General features: G+C 33.3%; 4 protein-coding genes across 4 annotated transcripts; all 4 read left to right on the top strand.

The window, feature by feature from the left end:
- The first annotated feature begins 1,690 nt into the window (after positions 1–1,690).
- LOC124920623 (vacuolar protein sorting-associated protein 41 homolog) lies at positions 1,691–10,178 on the top strand. The gene is made up of 20 exons (XM_047461150.1): positions 1,691–1,854; positions 1,941–2,226; positions 2,540–2,806; positions 3,119–3,298; positions 3,636–3,896; positions 4,097–4,229; positions 4,316–4,406; positions 5,175–5,277; positions 5,667–5,770; positions 5,848–5,941; positions 6,051–6,206; positions 6,304–6,366; positions 6,516–6,581; positions 6,674–6,874; positions 8,240–8,317; positions 8,400–8,519; positions 8,601–8,681; positions 8,800–8,885; positions 9,317–9,398; positions 9,483–10,178. Exons 1-20 carry the CDS (start codon positions 1,832–1,834, stop codon positions 9,933–9,935), a joined length of 2,928 nt encoding a protein of 975 aa, XP_047317106.1. The 5' UTR covers positions 1,691–1,831; the 3' UTR covers positions 9,936–10,178.
- A 2,388-nt stretch (positions 10,179–12,566) lies between these two features.
- On the top strand, positions 12,567–17,723 carry LOC124920634 (protein FAR1-RELATED SEQUENCE 5-like). The gene is made up of 4 exons (XM_047461166.1): positions 12,567–12,794; positions 13,653–13,819; positions 15,954–16,058; positions 16,442–17,723. Exons 1-4 carry the CDS (start codon positions 12,567–12,569, stop codon positions 17,721–17,723), a joined length of 1,782 nt encoding a protein of 593 aa, XP_047317122.1.
- A 111-nt stretch (positions 17,724–17,834) lies between these two features.
- LOC124920624 (protein FAR1-RELATED SEQUENCE 6-like) lies at positions 17,835–18,446 on the top strand. The gene has a single exon (XM_047461154.1). The coding sequence runs from the start codon at positions 17,835–17,837 to the stop codon at positions 18,444–18,446; it is 612 nt and encodes a 203-aa protein (XP_047317110.1).
- A 2,537-nt stretch (positions 18,447–20,983) lies between these two features.
- LOC124920828 lies at positions 20,984–23,749 on the top strand. The gene is made up of 7 exons (XM_047461391.1): positions 20,984–21,150; positions 21,252–21,292; positions 21,391–21,454; positions 21,565–21,741; positions 22,273–22,344; positions 23,065–23,243; positions 23,334–23,749. The coding sequence occupies exons 1-7, from the start codon at positions 21,040–21,042 to the stop codon at positions 23,449–23,451; spliced, it is 762 nt and encodes a 253-aa protein (XP_047317347.1). The 5' UTR covers positions 20,984–21,039; the 3' UTR covers positions 23,452–23,749.
- Positions 23,750–24,324: the final 575 nt, after the last annotated feature.

The raw sequence follows: 24,324 nt of genomic DNA, 5'->3' as shown, positions 1-24,324 counted from the left end.
TGGATCATGTCATGCAAGATCACAGTGACTGCTCTTTGGTAAGTAGCCTCGATATTTTTGAGACCGAACGGCATGACTTTAAAACAGAACGTGTCTACCTCAATGATAAAGGTAGTTTTCTCTTTGTCTTCCTTAGCGATTAGGATTTGATTATATCCCGATAATCCATCCATGAAAGACAACAACTGATTGTCAGCAGCATGATCAACCAGAATGTCGATATGTGGTAAATGAAAACTATCCTTAAGGCTGACTTTGTTCAAATCGCGGTAGTTTACATACACGCGCATCCTTCCGTCATTCTTCAAGACAGGAACCACATTGGCTATCTATGTGGGGTAATCCACGGTTTCGAGAAATTTTGCTTCTAACTGTTTTTGAAAATCCTCTTTTATCTTGACAACAACCTCAGTTTTCTAGGTTGCAAGTTTGAAACATACATATAATATTTTTTTATTTTAATCGTTTTAAGTTTATGGGCGGGTCAACCCACAATCCGGCTCAAGTATCCATTACTCTAACAAATATATTCAAATTAACCAAAATTTTCGACCCAACAATCTGGATACTTTGAAATTAAGCATCATTATATATATATATATATTAGTTTAAAAGTTGAACTTATATTTAAAGAATGTCCGGCGTTCATCAAATTTGGTGTTAAATTTAAAATATAAAATTTTATTAGCCTGGTTGGTTAAAGAGTTGTATTTATTTTGTTATGTTGCAAGTTCAAAACATACATATAGCATTTTTAATTTTATTTTTTAGTTTACGGGGCGGGTCAACCCACAATTCGACTTAAGTATCTATTTACTCTCACATATATATTCAAATTAAGCACAACTCTCGACCCAACAATTTGAACACTTTAAAATTAAGCATCATTATATATATATATTAGTAGTGAATAATTACTTTCAGTGAAATGGATAAATATAAATTGGCTTAAAGAATATTGATCTCATTAGTCATAAAGAGATGGTTGTTTTTTCTTGTTATTGAAGAAGAAAGAAAGTGTTCACATTTTTATGATCATGTCTTAAAGGAGGACCACATGTGTGATGGTCTTTTTGAGAATGACACGGTCAAGAGACTCTTTACATGAATTGTCAATATTGATTGGTCACCTTTTATATTTTTATTTTTAAATGTAAGAGGTTAGCATAATCCTATAGCCTAGTAGAGTTATCACAATCATTGCACACTTTAACTTAAAGTATACAAAGAAAAGAAAATAAGTAATTGTTTTAGATAAAATCATTTATATTGTTGTTTGTGATTTAAAGGATAAAATAATAATAATAATAATAATAATAATAATAATAAAAATCAAATATAAGCTTATGTCTCCATAGATTATGTTACAATTTGATGAAATCATGAACAAACTACTTATTAATAATTTTTTTCAAATTTTAGAAATGAGCACGATTTCAATAGGAGATCATGGCAGTTCACTCCAACTTAAAATTTGCTTTGATCTTTTAGACACTATTCTTGTCCACTAATGAGTTTTTGAATAGTATATTTACAACTCAAATAAAAAACAAATAAAAATTTTATTCCTTATCAATTTTTGTATGTGTTGTACATAGTTATATTCATTAGCAAGCATAATATTATGATTTGCTATGGCAATAGGACTAGAAGATAAAGGGAAAGGGTTGAAACAGAAGTAGACAGACTGCTTGAGGAAAAAACGAAGCATCTTGGTCCCGGACAAGAAGAGGAAGAAGAAAGGAAAGACGACAATGGCGACCACCCTTCTCTTTGTTCTGTTGTAAATAAAAGGAGCTCCTTTTTTGGGTTTGTTAACTGCCCATCTGGAATGCAACATCACGTACGTAGAAGGTAGAACAATCATTCACTTTGTTCGGGCTCACCACCCTTTTCATTTCTCTTAATAATAACGCTTGTCAGAAGGATCTCTCTTTCAGAGGGAAGAAACTGACTAAAGCCATGGCAATGTCTCCAAAGCCATCGGAGAATGGGGTCGACGGTGACGACGAAAGAGAAGAAGGGGAAGATTCCGAAGACGAAGAAGAGGAGGTGGAGGAAGGTGAAGAAGAAGACGAGCCTAGACTGAAGTACCAGAGGATGGGAGGTAGCGTGCCGTCACTTCTTTCAGCTGACTCCGCTTCGTGCGTTGCTGTTGCCGAGCGGATGATCGCCCTCGGCACCCATGGCGGCAGTTTGCATATTCTTGATTTCCTTGGCAATCAAGTGAGTTTTCGATGTTAAACATTTATCAATTGAGACGTTTATAGATTTCTGTTTCTGAGATGGGCATCATTAAGATCATGGTTTAAACCAGCTATATGATCTTATTTCATTTCATCTTTACTTTGGTAACTTACAAATTTGAAACAGCTGTTTTATGTAATCAAGCATTAGCGTGCTTAATCCTTTCATTGATCTATTACCTGATTTAACATCCTATCTAACTTAAGAAATTGATACAATGTTTTTGGTCTTATTCTACTGGCTTGTTGCCCCTGTTTCTTACAGAACCTTAATATATTAACCATTTTAACAGGTCAAGGAATTCCGTGCTCACAGTGCTGCTGTCAACTGTCTATCATTTGATATAGATGGTGAATACATTGCGAGCTGTTCCGATGATGGATCTGTTGTAATAAACAGTCTTTTCAGCGATGAAAAATTGAAATTTGAATATAATCGCCCAATGAAAGCAATTGCATTGGACCCAGACTACGCAAGAAAATCCAAAAGATTTGTCACTGGTGGTTTAGCTGGTCATTTATACTTTAACACAAAGAAGTGGATAGGCTACGGAGACCAGGTTTGATGTAGTTCATAGAATCATAATTTCAAATCCATTTAAAACAGTATGTAGCCATGTCTCATATATGGTCTGATTCATTGGCATCATTCAATTCCAAAAAGATTTGAAATCTAGAGCTGGTTTGATGTAGTTTTTTTTAAATAATTTGATTATTTGGGTTACTAAAACATCCTTTCTATTTAATAATTAAAACAATTATAAAAAATAAATTAAGGGTATTTTAGATGATTTGATTCATCAAACAAGGCCTAATTAAAGATGCATGGTAGATGTTTTGATTGTGATGCACTATCTTAATTAATTTTCTAGATCTTACACTCTGGTGAAGGTCCAATCCATGCTGTGAAGTGGAGAGCAAGTCTCATTGCTTGGGCCAATGATGCAGGTGTCAAAATCTATGATGCCTCTAATGATCAGCGTATTACATTTATCGAGAGACCACAAGAAAGCCGACACCCCGAACTTTTGCTTCCTCATTTGGTTTGGCAGGTTAGTAGAGGACTATATACTTTACAGAAATATGAGTGTGGATATTGAAAATTTTAGAGTGGACAACAATTTTCTTCTGTCTGTCTTTGAAATTAATTTTCTATTTATATTTGCTGCAAGAATTTGTAGACAAAAACTAAAAGATTCGGTAAATTTAATAAATGAATTACATAAGTTCCAATAAAACAAATACAGTGCTCTGAGCTAAAAAGAAGTGGAAAAGAAATGTCATCTGAGCCAAAAAAGAAGTAAATGTCACACATATACACTTTAAAACGTAGAATGTAATTTGTTGTTTCGAAGATATCAAATGGTGGTTTTATCTCATCATATACAGGACGATACTCGTCTTGTTATTGGCTGGGGAACATCTGTAAAAATCGCGTCAATAAAACCGTATCAAAATGCTGGGCCAAATGGAACATTGAAGCATATTCCATTGTCTAGTATTAACCAGGTAGATATTGTAGCATCTTTTCAAACTAGCTATTTCATATCTGGAATTGCTCCTTTTGGCGATTTGTTGGTTGTTCTGGCTTATATTGCGGGAGATGAAGCTGGAAAAAAGTATTTTAGCAGCAGTGTTCCACCACGGCAGGTATTTCCTTTTCTTATGTTTTGCAGATTTGGTCAAAAGTTTGGAATTTTTTTAAATGTCCGTGATACTCTCTGGATTCAACTCTTATATACCTCCTGTTAAACATTTGCACAGTTCTTTATGAATGGACACTGGTTTATTGTTGGTTGATTAAAAATGTGAAAGCCGTGAGTTTATCTAGATTCACTTACTCATTCCAGGGAAATGCTCAGAGACCAGAAGTACATGTAGTCACCTGGAATAATGATGAACTTGCAACTGATGCATTGCCTTTACATGGTTTTGAGCATTATAAGGCAAACGACTATTCACTTGCATATGCTCCATTCTCAGGTAATAGTGTTTGTATATCTACAAACGACTATACCAGCATACACGTATGTTCTCATTCCACAGCAGTAAATACTATATAAATATAGGTAGCAGCTATGCTGGTGGTCAGTGGGCTGCTGGTGATGAACCACTATACTACATTGTATCTCCAAAGGATGTAGTTATTGCAAAACCAAGGTGAGTACAATTTGTCTCCTAGTGTTTATAATAAGTGAATTTTTGGAACTGTTTCACTTGAGCTCAGAGTCATCCCATACACTCCTTTGCAAAGAAGCTATGACATTATTGACTATTTTCCCTTATCCATGCATGTGGAATCATTACCCTTTCTTGATATCATCACAGCACATAGTACTTATGTCTCAATTTCCATTCATAGCGTCGCTTTTTAATGTCAATCTGATACCAACTTAATTGCATCCTTGAGTTTCTAATCTTCTTGTTATTCAGAATTATATCACTGCATAATCAACTTTTCATGAAACATCTAATATTCTATCAAGAGAAGAAAATCTCAACTAGACGAGGGAGCACGGCTGATATATCTTGCTTGATTATAGAAATGGATATCTTGGGGCACAAGGTGATATCTGCATCAGAAAGACTTTTGGATTGATAATCATATATTGGGAATATTTCTGCCAATAGAGGAGTTGCACAACTGACAGTGCCAACCTGCCAAAAATCGACTTTTCCCATGAACAGGATGACATGTCAAGAGCATGTGGTGTAAGCACTTGGGAATTGTCAAAGGAAGACACAGGATTTGTTCACTCTGTTTGATAATGATGCTTTGAGAATTGTTTGCCTGTTTACTTGAGATTCCTATATTAATTGTTAAAGATGGATGTCTGGCTAGTGTTTTCCTATTATGAATTCCATATGAAGGTGATTATTCTACACATTTAGAGATATTATAGAATGCTACATGATTCTGATTTTTAGGGATACAGAAGATCACATTTCTTGGCTTCTTCAACATGGATGGCACGAAAAAGCTTTAGCAGCAGTTGAAGCTGGACAGGGACGAAGTGAACTAATTGAGGAGGTACTTCAATTCATTATTTAATAGGTTAGCTTGGTAATATTTGGCTAACTGTATCTGAATGCTATCAATAAACTCTAAAATCTGAATATTGGATAGATCTTGATTGAAGTTAGTGTCTTAGTCACCTATTGTACATTTACGTAATTCCTTGTATCAATTATTTTCTCCAGTCATATTTGTTGTCTAATATAACTGTAGATCTTTAATATTTAACAATTGTCTATAAACTCAGTTCTTCATATATATGACGATTCATCATGTGCTTTCATGTATAAGAGTTTGGTGTTGGACCAGAAATCTAGCAACTCCACCACTAGACCACAAGGCTGGCAGTTCACCCTCTCTCATTATCGACTTGTTGTGGTTAATTGAATTTTCTATCTTACTAGGTGGGTTCAAGATATCTTGATCATTTGATCATTGAAAGAAAATACTCTGAAGCTGCATCTTTGTGTCCAAAATTGTTAAGGGGATCTGCTTCAGCATGGGAGAGGTGAGTTGTTTATGTCATTTAAGTTGGATCTAATTGTACATGTTTCCTATATTTAGCATGCTGGTTATTCGTCACAGATGGGTTTTCCATTTCGCTCATCTCCGTCAGCTGCCTGTATTGGTTCCCTATATACCAACTGAGAACCCAAGATTGCGTGATACTGTTTATGAGGTTTGCATTATATTTGAGTCTCTTCTAGTTTTAAATTTCGTTATTCTTGACAACATTTAAAATCATCTTTTTAGTTTTCATTTTCTTATGGGATGTGGGTATTTCACAGATTGCTCTAGTTTCTCTAGCTACAAACCCATCTTTCCATCAAAAGCTAATATCGACTATCAAATCTTGGCCGCCAGCAATTTATTCCGCTTTGCCAGTTATTGCAGCCATAGATCCTCAACTTAATGCTTCATCTTCTATGGATGCTCTCAAAGAGGCAATGCATTATTACTTCTTTTTATCCTAGAAAATGTCTCTCACTATGTTTATTATGAATCCTTGTGTTCTAGTATTTAAAATGTTTTCAATATCAGGCACTAGCAGAGCTGTATGTCATTGATGGGCAGTATGAGAAAGCATTCGCACTATATGCTGATGTAAGTGTTCTATAGATTATGTGAGAAACCTTTTCCATGGATTATCTAAGTAGCATGCCTCATAAGATCTTTTTTGTGAAATAATTCTCTTTAACCATTTCCATTGACTTAACAATTAGTTGGCTGTTTCTTGTTTTTGTTTTGTTCAGCTTATGAAGCCAGATGTATTTGATTTTATTGAAAAGCATAACCTACATGATGCTATTCGTGAAAAGGTATGTGCTTATACTACTTAGTTGGTTATACCTTTTTCCTATGATACTCTGGAAATTATTTGTGAATATCATGATTTCTTTTCAACTCATAGGTTGCACAACTGATGTTGGTAGATTGCAAAAGAGCAGTGCCTTTGTTAATCCAGTACAGAGACTTAATCACTCCATCAGAAGTAGTGTCACAACTTTTGGCTGTGGGGAACAAATCTGACTCCAGATACTTGTTGCATTTATATCTCCATTCCCTATTTGAAGCTAATCCACATGCTGGAAGGGATTTCCATGATATGCAGGTACTTATAAATAATTGTCTGAACTCTGAACCCATTGATTCAATTGATGATTAAAAATCTTCCTAACTACTGTCAAACATGGGAGGTAGTACCAAAATCAGCTTTTGACTGATAGGCAGCTTGTTTCATGTGCCTCAATCAACAAACGAAAAATGTCTTTGTTTATTATTATTACTGTCTTTTGTTTCTTTGTACTCGAGGAGGACAGAATTGAGACGTGAATGTAATAAGCTTGAGTACTCGTATCTTAACATCTATACTAATTTTAGATATCTCATATTATTTCAACTTTAACTTATTATAATAGCATTAGTTTGATAAAAGTCAAAATTTTATGAACTTATTATTTGTGCTATGTTTTTAATTTGATAGTGCAAGCCTGTAAGTACTTCTCTTAACTCACTTTGGATATAAACTGCATACTGTATTAACCATATCATTGTGCTTAATAATTTATAGCTATTATCATATCTGGCGAGTATATATATATTTGACTTATTTAGCTCAGTGTTAGAGCGCAAGAACTCATGTCCGTAAGCTCATGGGGTTTGAGTCTTCATATTCAGACCATTTTCTAAAAAACATTCTATATATACCAAAAATTAACAGAATAAAGGCCATTTCATTCAGAGAAAAATCATCATGCCATGATAAAAGAAGTTTGTGACAGAACACTTACATTAGCATATAGTGAGCCGAACAAAGAAAAAAGGTGGTGGGGGTGGGGTTAAACTTTCTGCTTATCTAGAAAACTGCAGGCAATTAGCTCCACTAAATGGGTTAATCTTTCAATTGAATGCATCAATAAAAGTACATAGTAGTTAATCCAGATCTAGTTTGATCTGGGTTTTTTTTTGGGATTTTTACCAGTTCTTTATAAATTCTCTATCACATCACTATCATCTAAAATACTAAAATACCCTTACTTTATTTTTATTAAATTTTAAATACAAAAGGACATTTTAGTAATTAAACCAATTAAAACCCAAATAACCTACTTTTTTTTTATCAAACAAAGTTTTGGAAAAACCCCAAAAAACCAAGATCAAACAAGCTCCCAGTTTATCATATCAACAGGAACAGAGTTAAGCTCAGACTTTATATTTTCTATTACCTTTCATGTAAATGGTCTAGTAAGTGATTGGTGGCTTTGTCCTATGTTTCTCCAGAAGAGAACATTTTGGTTCTCATTGTTAGAGTGGGATAAGTGGGAAACCTCTTTGTTGACTCTAAGGTTGTATTCTTTTGTTGTTCTGGTTGTTTATGGAATAAATATAGTTATTGCTCCAAAATTTTAGGCTTTACATTTGTTTCTTGTATACAACTCCTTACAGTGTTGTGTTATTAATTATCAAATTATACTAGGTGGAGCTCTACGCAGACCATGACAAAAAGACGTTGCTTCCCTTCCTTCGCAGCAGTCAACATTATACACTTGAGAAGGTTTTCACAGTTAATTGACTCTGAATGTTCGTTTCATGATTTAGTCTTTGTCTTATGTGTCAATGATTAAAATCACTTTCAGGCGTACGACATCTGTGTTCAAAGGGATTTACTAAAAGAGCAGGTTTTCATCCTTGGAAGAATGGGCAACTCAAAAAAAGCCCTTTCTGTAATTATTAATAACTTGGGAGATATTGCGGAGGTACTCACTCTATTTGACATTTTTTCATCTTTCAGTTATCTTCTGATATGATTGTTAGTAGATAATTGTTCTACTTTGCAGGCTATTGAATTTGTTAGTATGCAGCAAGATGATGAACTTTGGGAAGAGTTGATAAAGCAATGTCTTAATAAACCTGAAATGGTATATCATCAACGCCTTTTCTGTTTATGTGCATCGAACTACAGCATTCTTATGAGGATGACGCTTTCATCGAACTACAGCATTCTTTTTTTTTATAGATATTTATTTTGATTGGCAGGTGGGTATATTGCTGGAACACACTGTTGGCAATTTGGATCCTCTGTATATAGTAAATATGGTGCCCAATGGTCTAGAAATTCCACGGTCAGTATTTTACTTCTTTTGCATCATTTACTGGTGTTACCTCTAATTTATCTTTGGATTGATGGAATTAGAATATTCACTCCAGTTCTGGTAATAAAAAATTATTTAATCCTTATATATATATTTAAAATTGTATTTTATTCTGCAAAAATTTTAAAAATATTACAAAGGGTCATACCTGCTTTGATAAAAAAAAACTATTGATCCACTGCGGCCCGGTGGTTGAGACTTTAACGAGTCATAACAATCAAACACGTGGTTTGGTGAATCGAAGCCTTAAAGAGGTGGAAGGACATTGAAACTGTGTGGGCGCGACTCATGACATGGTGAACCATGCCGCGGGGATATTACAGTTGTACCTTAACCAAACGTAGTCATATCCCTCTGTAATGCAATAAAAAATAATTTTTATTCGTGTTACTTCCTTTCAGGTTGAGAGATAGACTTGTCAAAATCATAACAGACTACAGGACAGAAACATCTCTGCGACATGGTTGCAATGATGTTCTCAAGGTACTCTTGCACTTAGCCTTCTATATATTCATTTTGAAGATGAATGAATAGAAAATGGTTGAAAATTTTCCACAAATTTTGTAGGCTGATTGTGTCAATCTTTTGATCAAATATTACAAAGAAGCTAGGCGTGCAGTATACATGAGTAACGAAGAAGATGGAACACATGCTAAACGGGAGGGTGGTAGTTACACAAGGGCCTCTCAGTCAATGGAGAGAATACCAAACATGAAAACCATGGAAATCATGTCAAAGACGAGGGGAGGTGATCGTTGTTGCGTGTGCTTCGATCCCTTCTCCATCCAGAATGTATCTGTCGTTATATTCTTTTGCTGTCACGCCTATCACACTGGTTGTCTTATGGATTCAACATTCACTGTCTCTGAAAATAAAGAAGAGGTCAGAAAAACCCAAAGCATGCCATCACATTATGAGTATGATAATGGGGATATTGAAGAAGAATACGACGATGATACAACATTAGAGGACCCTCAAATGCGATGTATTTTGTGTACGACAGCTGCCAAAGGAGCTTAAGGGAGCATTTGGTTTGAGACTTTGAGTAGTACCTGTGCAGTATAGCACTATTCATTGTTTGTTGATTTTCATTTTTGTGCATTTTTATTCTATTGGGTGGATTTTTTTTTTGCTAAAATAGGCCTTTGTAAAGTTCAAATTGACCTTGTTTGGTTGCTTAAATGTCAGATGCATAGGATAGGAGCAGGTATATGTATTTTGCTTAATATTGTTGTGTTTTATCAGAATCATATTTAGAATGCATTTATTATTGGGTTATTACTTCCTTTTTCTTTTGAGAATATTTGGTTGATGATGACTAGGGCTTCTTCCGATTATGGATTATTGCCAAATAATCTTAATATTCTTATTTTGGATGATAATTTGAATTATGTTGTGGTTAGAGATAGTGGGTTATTTGAACAAGGCCTAAGAAATGTCAATTTTTTTAGTTTCACAAGTATATGATCCCAGCAACTAATCAGAGTTTGAAAATCCTCTATGCACTGTTTATATTGATAGATATTAATAGTATTTAATATTATTAAATTTAGTATAAATAATAATTTAATAAAAAATCCAATATGCAAATTATTCAAGAAATATATATATATATATATATATATATATATATATATATTTATATATAAAAGGCTCTTTATTAAATATAAAGTGTGATTTTGGATTTTCTCTTTCAAACTTTACAATTTAGAGCGGTATTTGTTAAAATTTGATAATTAAATTAGTGATATAAATATTATGTATATGATATGTTAATGACATTTAAAACAATTTTTAAAGAAAAATTTTGATTTTTATAACTTTAATAATCAGGAGATCCAAATTATAAGTATGAATAAAATGTTCGAAATCATAATTCATCAAAATAGTTCGAAATCATAATTAATTCAAATAGATCATAATTTGATAATGCAGGTTAATATTTTATTGTCTCATCCTTACATTTCTTGGGTATCAATAAAGAATTTTCTACAATTATAATTTATTATCATAGTTAAATTACAAACTCAACTGCAATTCAAAAGCAAATTCTTGGTAATACATCATAAACATATTTCTATAAAAAGAAAATTCAAAGAATGCAAAAATATATATTTTTTAAGGGAAATGATATAGGAAAAGAATAGGGAGAACGAATGGGAGAACGAATCCACTTAACATGTCACGGAAGAAAGAAAAAAATTACAGCTTCTCTCTAGTAAACCCTTATCTAATTTCTCGCTCATTATCAAATAAAACCTTACTTCTTCTTCTTCCGTTTTCTTCACCCTCGGCACGCTGTTTAGTTTCTTCTCCTTCCGTTCTTTAGATTCGTCTTCATCCTCTCTGTTTAGCTTATTGTTGTTTTTTTGTTCGTTTGAAGAGATCACTATTTCTGGAGATCTGCGTTTTGTCTGTTTAGTTTCTTCTTCTAATGGTATATCTTCTCTGTCATCCTAGTTTACTTTTTTCTTTGTTTTTTCCTTTGTTTGTTTCAATGTCTTCTGTTTGTTTCAAGATATTCACATTTTTCTGTTGTTTTGTGATTGTTACGTGTAGAAACCAACAACCGGGGACATAAATAGGTATATCTTTTTGTTATTTATGTAGCTAGTCTGTTAATATTTTATTGTTTTCAAGAACATGTGTAAAAACTATTAATATTTTTGTTGGCTTGTGTTGTCCTCTTTTTGTTCTATATTGTCTCGTGTCTTAAACTATGATGTCCCGTGTCTTAAACTATGTTATCTTGTATTTTTATACGTTGTTGTCATTTGTTGTAAATATTTAAGTTGCTCGAAATGTTAGTATTTTGCTGTCATTTGTATTATTGTAGTACGTTGTTCCGTGTTTAGATTCGTCTTCATCCTCTCTGTTTAGCTTTTTGTTGTTCTTTTGTTCGTTTGAAGAGATCACTACTTCTGGAGATCTGTGTTTTGTCCGTTTAGCTTCTTCTTCTAATGGTATATCTTCTCTGTCATCCTAGTTTACTTTTTTCTTTGTTTTTTTCTTTGTTTGTTTCAATGTCTTCTGTTTGTTTCAAGATATTCACATTTTCTGTTGTTTTGTGATTGTTACGTGTAGGAACCAACAATTGGACATAAATAGGTATATCTTTTTGTTATTTATGTAGCTAGACTGTTAATATTCTATTGTTTTCAAGAACATGTGTAAAATTGTTAATATTTTTGTTGGCTTGTGTTGTCCTCTTTTTGTTCTATATTGTCTCGTGTCTTAAACTATGATGTCACGTGTCTTAAACTATGTTGTCCTATATTTTTATACGTTGTTGTCATGTGTTGTAAATATTTAAGTTGCTCGAAATGTTAATACTTTGTTATCATTTGTATTATTGTAATACGTTGTTCCGTGTTTTAAACTATATTTTCATGTGTTTTATCAAATATGTTGTCTTGTATTATTCTTTGTGCTAATTTCTATTTTTTGTATTCTTATGTAGCTTTATGGATGAACCATCATCACCATGTACCGAAGACAAAATTCCCAAGGTTGGGATGACGTTTGTTTCTGAAAATGACTTTCGAGAATTTTATAGATGACTGAACAAACATTTTCCGCTATGAATTATAGACGTTAGGATGACGTTTGTTACCTACTCCTCTCTCCTAGTCATTTTCCGCTATTTTATAGATGATTGAACAAACATTTTCCGCTACGAAACATGCTAAACATTTGGCTGAAGTGATGAAAGATATGAAGGAAAAGTTCAAGATATCTCCAAATTGTACGACAGATTTTGAACCAACCGAAAAAGTTATTCACTCGCCCATCAAGGTAAGAGCTCGATGGCGACCACCCACAAAACGGAAACAGACTGCCATTGAGAAAGCAATGAAGAAACCAGGTCCTAGAAATAAGGTTAGTGTCAAAAATTATGTCGTCCTATGTCCAATACCATGTTGTCCCGTGTATTACACCATGTTGTCACATGCATTACACTATGTTGTCCTATTTATTACACCATGTTGTCCCATATATTACACTATATTTTAATACTTCGTTGTCATTTTGTTAGGATACTACCGCAACAAGTAATCCTTCTCTAATATCAATGCAAGAGCAATGGAATCAACACTTCACCACCCATTCAGTCTCGACTCAACTATCATTTACAACATTATTGTCGAGTCAATTACATCATGTATCTGATTATATGTTTCCCAAAGATAATACATGTGGGGACAACATCAGAAGATAACTTTGCTTAATAATATGTTTCCCAAAGATAACTTTGTTTTGGATAATATATTTCTCGTTTTAATTGTTTTTTAACTTCAATTTAATTAAAAAATAAAACGATTACATAAATGTTATATTCATTACTTTATGAATGAAATTTAATAAATTATTACTTTACATTTAGAAAGCAAAGAAGAAACCAGGTTTTAGAAATAATGTTAGTGTCAAAAATTATGTCGTCCTATGTCCAATACTATGTTGTCCCGTGTCTTATACCATGTTGTCCTTAATTTTGTAATATGTTGTCCTGTGTTTATTATTATGTTGTCTTGAGTACATAAATATTATATTTCTACAACAAGTAAATGTTAAGTACGATTTGTTGTTTCACATTAAAGCGTTAAGTACAAATTGTTGTTTCACAACAAGTAAATGTTTTAATTCTACTAACATGAAACCATTACATTAATGTTTCGGATAATTTGGTTTCATACAATTTTCTGCTCTTGTATGTTAAGTTCATCCGATAATTGTTAGAAACGGATTGTAGAATCCTCAATAGGTATTGGATTCGTAGACAATGAATATTTTTGCTCGCATTTGCTCGGGTTATGTCACAAGTCCACTTCGAATCTCCCTTGTATGTCTCCATGTGCAGCATACAGAATACTCCACAATCCTTATTGTTCCATGCGTCTTGCCAGGTCATTTTCAATAGCCTTGCAATGCATTTACAGAGTTCGTAAAAAATGCTCAACTTCGTATCCGCAACAAAGTTCAAAAACTCGCATCCAATAGTCTTCAATACTGCATACTTTGAACCTATATCTATACCCTTCAGGATTGACCTATTATCAATGATATCCATTGTCTTCGACTTCGTATTGTAAATGACCAAATAAAAATGAGAATCAAAACCGATGGGTAAAAAAATCTGCATCCAAATATCACAGCATAATAAAGTTAACATAGTATAGTGACAACACACAGTATAGTAAAAGAGTTAAAAACATAAGACAACATAGTTTAGTGTAAGACAAGGGACAACACAATGTAAGACACTGGACAACACAGTACAAGGCACAGTACAATAGCGTATTAAACACAAGATAATAGACTTACAAGTTCAGCCCTTTCAAGGTCTTCAAGCATTAATCCAAACTCCGTCATTTCCTTTAGTAATACAGTATTATAGTCCTTTTGTGACAAGTTTGTTGCACCTTGTTGAAGAACTTTTATGTTATATACAACCCCACTAAATCTTCTGCAAAATAAAAAAGAACACACTATTATTGTAGTCGACATGACAACATAACTAAAAACACATGACAACATAACTAAAAACACATGACAACATAGTCTAACACACAATACAACAAAATATTAACAGTTTAAGCTTAATATTTATCAACAAGGGACAACACAGTATATGAAAACAGTACAACAACGATAAATTCCTGTTAACTTTCATCTCTATCTGAAGATTTCCTTTTACCTAAAGTCTTACTGTTCTTCTCTGTCATTGTTGACATACTTACTGTAACAATAACCAAATGCTAATTAGTAACAAAACACTTAGGGTTTGTATAATGAAACATTTTATAAATATGAGAAGAAGAAAAAGTTGAATAACATTTCAAAATAAAAAGTTGATTAACGTTTGAAGAAGAAGTTGAATAAAAGAAGCAGATGAGCGGATACCGTTTGAAGATCAGCAGATACTTAGGATTAGTATTTGAGCGGATTCCGTTTGAAGATCAGTGGATACTTAGGATTAGGGTTTGAGTGGATTTTGTTTGAATAACAGTAAATACTTAGGGTTAGGGTTTGAGCGGAGATAGATTGAAGAGAGAGAGGGTTTTAACGGAGATGAGAGGCAATTTGAGCTTTGAGCGAAGATGAGAGATCGTTTGAGCTTTGAGAGGAGATAGATTGAAGAGAGAGAAAATTTGAGAGGAAATGAGATAGAATTATCCTATGTGGAAAAAGAAAACAAAAAAAAAATATTTTTTTACTTACGTGTCTTGCCACTGGGATTAGCTGAGGAATTCGTTCCCCAACTTTGTTTCGTATCACGTTTCATTTTTTAATATTGAAATATGGAGTTAATTGTTAAAAGGGAAATGATATTGGAAACGAAATGGGGGAACGAAATGGGGAGCGAAGCCACCTGTTAGATTCGTCTTCATCCTCGTCGTTTAACTTCTTACTGTTCTTGCGTCTTCATCCTCGTCGTCCTTCCGTTCTTTAGTTTCGTCTTCATCCTCGTCGTCTTCTCCTTGCGTTTTGTTTAGATTCGTCTTCGTCACTGTCCGACTGTCCGATTAGCTTCTTCTTCTAATGGTATATCTTCTCTGTCATCATAGCTTACTTTTTTCTTCGTTTTATTGTTCTTCTGTTTGTTTCTTGGATTCACATTTTTCTGTTGTTATGTGATTGTTATGTGTAGGAACCAATATGTAGCTAAAACCTGTATAAAATTGTTAATATTTTTGTTATTTTCAAGAACCTGTATAAAACTGTTAATATTTTTGTTGGCTTGTGTTGTCCTCTGTTTTGTCCTATGTTGTCCCGTGTCTTAAACTATGATGTCCCGTGTCTTAAACTATGTTGTCCCGTGTAAATATTGAAGTTGCTCTAAATGTTAATATTCTGATGTCATTTGTGTTATTGTAATATGTTGTTCTGTGTTTTAAACTATTTTTTTTCGTTTTAATGTGTTTTATCCAATATGTCTTCCTGCATTTTATTAAATATGTTGTCATGTACTACTGTAATATGTTGTTCATGTGTTGTCATGTATTCTTTGTGCTGATTTCTCTTTTTTGTCTTATGTAGCCCTATGGATGAACCATCATCACCATGTACCGAAGACAAAATTCTCAATGTTGGGATGTCGTTCATTTCTGAAAATAACCTACCAACAATTGGGGACATAAATAGGTATATCTTTTTGTTGTTTATGTAGTTAGACTGTTAATATTCTGTTGTTTTTAAAAACATGTGTAAAACTGTTAATATTTTTGTTGACTTGTGTTGTCCTCTGTTTTGTTTTATGTTGTCCCGTGTCTTATACTATGATGTCCCGTGTCCTAAACTATGATGTCCTGTATTTTTATACGTTGTTGTCATGTGTTGTAAATATTTAAGTTACTCGAAATGTTAATATTCTATTGTCATTTGTATTATTGTAATATGTTGTTCCGTGTTTTAAACTATATTTTAATGCGTTTTATTGTTCTTTTGTTTGTTTAAAGAGATTCACGTTTTTTTGTTGTTTTGTGATTGTTCATGTGTTGATTTCTATTTTTTGTATTCTTATGTAGCCCTATGGATGAACCATCATCTCAATGTACCGAAGACAAAATTCCTAAGTTTGGGATGTCGTTTGTTTCTGAAAATAACCTTCGAGAATTTTATAGATTGTATGCACAATCAATGGGTTTTGGAGTCCGAAAGTTGGGAACAAGGAATGGACCATATGGCAAACAGAAATTTTTCTCTATTGGATGTGCAAAAAGTGGTTCGTTTACGCCAAGAGGGAAGAATATATTTCAACTTAGACCTTCCACCAAGACCGATTGTAAGGCCAGGATCAACATTGTTGTGAGGAATGATTTTGATTTTCAGATTAGTAGTGTCATTCTTCAGCATAATCATCATTTGAGTCCTTCAAATTCTAGACATATTAGATCTCATAAGGTTTTAGATCCAAGTGCGCAGAGAAGATTGCAATTAAACGATGAAGCTGGAATAACATTGGCTAAAAGTTTCCAATCAATTGTAGTTGAAGCTAGAGGGTATGATAATTTGAAATTTGATGAGAGAACATGTCGGAATTTTATCTCAGAAGCTAGGAGGTCGAGGTTAGGAAATGGCGATGCTGAAGTTGTTTCTCATTATTTCTCCCAGATGCAAAACATATGTTTAAATTTTCATTACACCTTTGATCTTGACGAGGACTCACATATCAGGAATGTTTTTTGGGCTGATGCAAGATGCAGGGCTTCTTACGATTACTTTTCTGATGTAATGACCTTTGACACAACGTACCTGACGAACCGCTATGACATGTCTTTTGCTCCGTTCGTCGGAGTTAACCATCATGGCCAATCTATTTTGCTAGGATGTAGTTTATTATCTAGTGAGGATGTGGCGTCATTCACTTGGCTTTTTAAGGCATGGTTGACGTGTATGCATGGACGTGCTCCAAAAGCAATAATCACTGATCAATGTCGATCGATGTCTATTGCCATTAAAACGGTTTTTCCAAACACCCAACATCGTTATTGTCTTTGGCATATAATGAAGAAGCTCCCTACTAAATTTAGTGCTCACGCTGAATATAAAAGCATTAAGAAGGCGTTGAATAACATTGTCTATAACTCGATAACAATTGAAGAGTGTGAAGAGAATTGGAAGAAAATGATACATGAGTTTCATTTAGAAAATAATGATTGGCTAAACTCTCTACACATTAAAAGACATAAGTGGATTCCAGTGTACGTGAGATGTCATTTCTGGACAGGCATGTCAACATCCCAGAGAAGTGAAAGCATCAATTCGTTTTTCGATGATTATGTTACTTCGACAACATCTCTGAAGTAGTTTGTTGAGCAATTTGATAGAGCACTGAAGAAGAACATAGAAACTGAAAACAAACTGGATTTTCAGTCTTTTAATTCAGTGATTCCAATTGTAAGTGGCTATTCTTTAGAAATGCAGTTTCAAAGCGTTTACACAAATGACATCTTCAAGTTGTGTCAGAACGAATTCAAAGGGTTAATGTTTTGTGACACGTCTATAATTGAATACAATGGCACAACTTATGTATTTGGAGTTTCTGAGAGCATTCTTGGAATTAATGGACAACATTTGCGTGATTTTTCCTACAAAGTACAGTACAACTCAGTGTTGGTTACTTTGAAATGTCAATGTCAAATGTTTGAGTTTAGAGGACTGCTTTGTAGGCATATATTGGCTGTTTTGAATAGAATGAAAGTGAACCAGGTGCCAGCATATTATATATTGGACCGTTGGTGTAAAGACTTGAAGAGAGGTTACCAAATATTCACCAACATCTATGATTCGGATGTGTGTGAAATTGAAAGAAATCGGTACAACTATCTAACTCCCATCATGTTAGAGGTTCAACAACTTGCATCCAAATCCCAAGTTAATTGTTCTGCTTTAGATGAAGTGATGAAAGATATGAAAGAAAAGTTCAAAATATCTCCAAATTGTACGACGGATTCTGAACCAACCAAAAAAGTTATCCACTCGCCCGTCAAGGTTAGAGCTCGAGGGCGACCACCCACAAAACGGAAATAGTCTGCCATTGAGAAAGCAATGAAGAAACCAATTCCTAGAAATAAGGTTAGTGTCAACAATTATTTCGTCTTATGTCCAATACCATGTTGTCCCGTGTATTACATCATGTTGTCCCATGTATTACACTATGTTGTCCTATGTATTACACTATCTTGTCCTATGTATTACATTATCTTGTCATATTTTTTACACTATGTTTTAATACTCCGTTTGTTATTTTGTTTTAGGATACTACCGCAACAAGTAATCCTTCTCTAATATCAACGCAAGAGAAATGGAATCAACACTTCATCGCCCATCCAGTCTCGACTCAACTATCATTTACTTCATTGTTGTCGGGTCAATTACATCATGTATCTGATTATATGTTTCCCAAAGATAATACATGTGGGGACAACATCAGAAGATAACTTTGCTTAATAATATGTTTCCCAAAGATAACTTTGTTTTGGATTTACTTTCTTGAATTTGATGAATTCATCATCAGTTGATTCGGAGTCTTTTATATATTCCGGTGATTCGGAGTCTTCATATTTCTCTATCGACTCCTCGATTGCAATGTCACCTCGGGGGAGATTCAGAACGTTATAGACATTTTTTTCGTCTATTCTTAGTCTCTCCCCGTTGCTTAATGGCAACTAACTCTTGTTGGGTTTGAAAGTCTTCAAGAGGTGAAGTGACAATTTCTTGGGACATTTAGAGACGCTCAATGAGAGCATTGAGCCGAATCCTATATCCCTAACAACTTGTTTCTGTAAGTCCGTCAGCTCTCGAACAAGATGGTATAGTCCTTTTGGGTAGGTCCTTAATGGAAAAGTTTATGGGCTCCTTTTACCCCAAATCGTATTTCTTCTCGCAGGTTGTATTGTTTTTTCTGGAGTTGTGGTCTTGTATTTAGAAGCAGCCTTCGCAAGCACTATTAAGGGGTCAGAGCGAGTAACCTCCTGTTATTCCTGTTATATACTACCCCACTAAATCTTCTACAAAATAATAAAGAAGACATTAGTACTATAATCAACATAGGACAACATAACTAAAAACACATGACAACATAACTAAAAACACATGACAACATAACTAAAAATACATGACAACATAGTCTAACACACAAGACAACACAATATTAACAATTTAAGCTTAATATTTATCAACTGTCTTTCTTCCTATCCCAATTCATAATAGTTGCTTGATTGTTTAAACTGAAGAATACAAAGTGAGGTTGATAATATATTGACTGTGAGTTTTTCTTTACTTTTTCATAACTCTATTATCTTCTCCATTTCCTAATACCACTCACCTAAATTTCAAAGATTTAATCATATACCTCTACTTCATAAACAAAGAGTTAATCATTTCCTAATACCTCTGCTTCATAAACAAAGAGTTAATCATTTCCCTAATACCTTTGCTTCATAAACAAAGAGTTAATCATTTCCTAATACCTCTACTTCATAAAATGATATAGATATATCGACAGTTAATCATATACCAGAAAATAAAGAACTGATTCAATGAAGATTAAACAAGAGGAGACAATTAACGTTGCAATAGATCCACAATGAACAGGGGACACAGTAAATGAAAATAGTGCAACAATGATAACTTACCTTTCATCTCTATCTGAAGTTAACACTGCATCTCTATCTGGCTTTTTCCTTTTACCTAAAGTGTTTTTGTTCTTCTCTGTCATTGTTTGAGCGGATTCCATTTGAGCGGATATTTAGGGTTAGAGTTTGAGCGGATACTTAGGTTAGGGTTTAAACGGATTTGAAAGTGAGTTTGAGCGGAAATGGTAGTGAGTTTTAGCGGAGATAGAATGAAGATTGAAGAGAGGGTTGTTAATCAGAAATGAGAGTGATTTTTAGCGGAGATAGATTGAAGATTGAAGAGATGGTTGTTGATTAGAAATCGGAGTGAGTTTTTGAAGAGAGGGTTGTTTAGAGAATTTTGAGTGTTTCTAGATTGAAGAAAGAGAATGGTTGAGAGAAAATGAGAGGAGTTTGAATTGAGGGTATTATCCTACGTGGAAAAAGAAAACAAAATTAATTATTATTTGACCTACCTGGCATGCCAGGTGGCTTCGCTCCCATTTCGTTCCCCATAGTCATAGTCGCTTCTTTTTTAATATTGAAATATGTAGTTAATTGTTAAAATGTACAATTTTAAAAGGAATTCTTAACTAGTTAAACTTGTATTATTTAAAATTTACTATTTCAAGAATCTGTGAGATTATAAATTATTTCAATTTTATAGAAATAAAGTGAATTCATATATTTTTTTTAATTCGTATAATTAATTTGATAAATATGAACTTATTTTTTATGTTAGTTGTTTATAATTGTGTTTTAAGTTATTTTTATATTTAATTATATATAAGTTATAATAATATATATTATTTTAAGAGTAAATTACAAGGATTTAATTAAACAACTTTTTCCCGCCTCAATTATATAATTATTGTCCGAAGGCCCATATTTATAATTTCAGTGCAGACCAAAGAGTAGATAGCCCATCATATCTTAGGCCCAAACCAAACTGTATCCTCTCACTCCGGTGACCGTGAAAGAGAGAGAAAAAGGAATCTGCAGAGACGATGTTGCGGTTGAAGAGACTGAGCCGCACGGCGCCGGCGATAGTCAGATCTTTCGGTCCTCTTCAGCATGGCTCACACAAAACTACGAATCGCTTCCTCGATTTCTATAAGGTTCGCTTTACTGAGTTGTATGTTTTGTACACACATTCACACTAGATATGGATTAAACAGAGATTCATTTTTTTAACGATGCTCCTTATGATCGATCACAGCTTGGAAGCAAAGATGCAATTGAGAAAGAACGAGCTCGGCTGTATGTTTCGACATTAATATATTCTTTTACTGTCTTTAATAAATATCAAATTTGTGATAGAATAGTTCATTGACTTGTGTATATGTCGTCTAGGGCAGTGCAGATGAGATGAACAGAGGTTATTTTGCTGATATAAATGAGCTTAAGAAACATGGTGGTAAGGTAATTAATAGCATATATGATATATCTATAGATTTTTGATGCGATTGTAATCCTTTTAGAGAAATCCGTAAGTTCATTATTTGTGGTTATATATTTTGTTGTTTGAGCAGATTGCGATAGCCAATAAAAATTTAACTCCAGTCACGACGTCTGTTATGTTTCCGGCAATAGATGTGGATTGTCCAGATGGTGCAACACTTAAGCTGCCTATTGTTGGGAACAATGCACATGAATCAAATCCACCAAAAGCGACTTTAATATGTCTCTCATTCAGAGCGAGCGCTCAGGTCTGCATTAAGTTGTGCTGATTAATATTTTCTCCAATTAGAAAATAGTTACTGTTTATCATTGATGCATTTCCAAAATGTTCAATTACATGTAGTTTATGTCGATTTATTATGTTATTTGAATCTGTTTAAACTAATCGTGATCATAATCATGTAAAATAATATTCTTAGAAGTTGGCAACTAGCTTTCACTTCAGCTAAACATCAGATATTTATTTTCTTCACTTTGAATCGGTCTACACTTGCATAATACAAGTGACGATGATGTGAATTTGATCCGGCTCATTTAAGTAACAGAAAGTACTTGCATTCTATCAACAGTCTGATACAAGGGGAAAGTGTATTAGGGCTAATACACTATGGTGGAAGTGGCAGTTATTTATACTACTATATCAATAACTGTCACTTCCCTATTACCCTTTCCCCTTGTATCACAGTCCTCCAAAACAAAACTGTTTTGTAAACTAAATTTGTATATCTGAAGTACACTCTTGTGAAAACTGAGATTCATTCCTTTTCCATTATAAACAGGCAATGATTGATACTTGGAGCATCCCATTTTTTGAATCTTTCAGAAACTCTTCAAAAGTTCAGCTATATGAGGTAAATTTATTATCGTCGATGAAATGATTAATAATTAGTTATTTTAGGTTTCAGCCTCTTTTTTTTTGTGTGTATTGGTTCATGATGATATTTGATTATATTATTTCACATCAACGCACTTTGATGTATTTTTTATGTTTTTCTTTGGGCATGTTAGAGAAGTCTATCTGTTGCTCTCCTGCTTTTGAGGCATAGCCTCTTTGTACTCTGATTATTTTTACGTAAATATTACAATTACCTTCTCTTTTCTATAAATGAGGTAAATTTAGTATCTAGTTGAGTTTTTTTTTGAGACAAGGATTTTTAGCCTTGAGCAGGGTAGCACGTCATCCTACTGCCATTACCTCCACTTCAATCAAGGTGTTTTTTGAAAATCGAACTTGAGACCTCAACCTCTTAATATCAGTACTCTTACTACTTGAGCTATCATGGGTGAGTCTGTTTGAGTACTTGTTTGTTTAGTGACATGTCTGTACCAAAATATACATTTACCTTGGCTAATATGCACGAGGAAATGTATTAATAGGTTTCAAGTTTCAACACTATCTACCCTTTTTTTATAATGCTCTTAAGTGTAGACCCATTTTGATATGTACTAAGAAATTTAACTATTTGAACTTCTTTTGTATTCTATGGTTGATGATTTTAGCGATTTGTATTATAGTGTGCCAATATTATTTAATACTGTATTATGTTTGTTACATGGCATGTAATTTTCAGATGTCCTTCATTGACTCCTGGTTGCTATCTCTCTATCCAATCAGACGTCTTCTTCTCAAGATAATGAGGAAATCCAATTTCAATGGAGAGCAGGATGAATTGCAGAAAAGGATAGTTTACAAATTTGGTGATCATTATTACTTTAGGAAAGAGCTCAAGATTTTGAATCTTCTGACTGGGTAAGTCTATATTTGTTATGTAAGCATTCCTTCTTTTATCATTATCATCTTGTTTCAATGGGTGGACATGTATCTATCTATTTTCTATAGGTATATTTTCTTGGTGGATAGTTTTGGGAGAATAAGATGGCAAGGTTTCGGTTTGGCAACAGAAGATGAATTGTCGTCACTCCTATCGTGCACCTCACTTCTGCTGGAAGATAAATAAAGGCAAAGTAAGTACCTTGAAAGTATAACTAGCTGTAAATCAAGCTGAGCCCACTACATGGAATATGATGGTTTTATCTGTAATTCCAATTTCACATTCATTTTTAGGGTATGAATGAACCATACTTCATTTCAGAACTTGCTTTTGTACCCCCAAATAAGCATCATATGGGTTTTTGATTGATCCCTTGTTCTTTTGAATCCTGGCCTGAATTAGCCATTGTTGAGCTGATCTAGTTTTGTTTACCAGTTCAAACTTCAAACTAATATAAAGAAAGAAACTTAGAATGTTTCACTTCTTTTTTGCTGATACCCGTTTGTTTCACTAGACAATATAGTATTTATATAAATTATCTATATTTTTTTAATTGATATTTTATCTCAGTCTTTAATCTATCTGATTAAGATGACTTTTTTTATTATATTGTCCAGTTTTAATCATGCCTTAGGTTTTAGAGAGAGAAGAAATGTCCTCTTTTACCTTGATTATTTTGTCAAATTTTGTGCTGAATCTGTCAAAATTAATGTAAAATAAATATCTTTCATAAATAATTTAACAAGTTTAAAGTATCTCAAAAATCTCTTATTTTGGTATCAATTGAGGAGTTTAAAGAGGACGGAATAACATAGCAGTAAAAAAAGAAAGTGTGAGAAGAGAGATTTTTTTAAAAAATTTCAGCTAACATATAACAAACTAAAAAAATGTTTTTAATGCGATACACCAACGAATGTCGTTAACTTTTAGATAAAAAAAATTAAATAGAGTTCTAGCAATATCAAAATGTAATGTTATACGTGTTCGCTTGAATTCGAAAAATATAATTTTCTCGATATTATTGACATTTAAAATGATGACGTTTTTTTTTACTCTTCT

Source organism: Impatiens glandulifera, chromosome 1 (assembly GCF_907164915.1).
Source record: "Impatiens glandulifera chromosome 1, dImpGla2.1, whole genome shotgun sequence".
Taxonomy (NCBI): Eukaryota; Viridiplantae; Streptophyta; class Magnoliopsida; order Ericales; family Balsaminaceae; genus Impatiens; species Impatiens glandulifera.
This window is presented reverse-complemented; position numbering and strand designations above follow the sequence as displayed.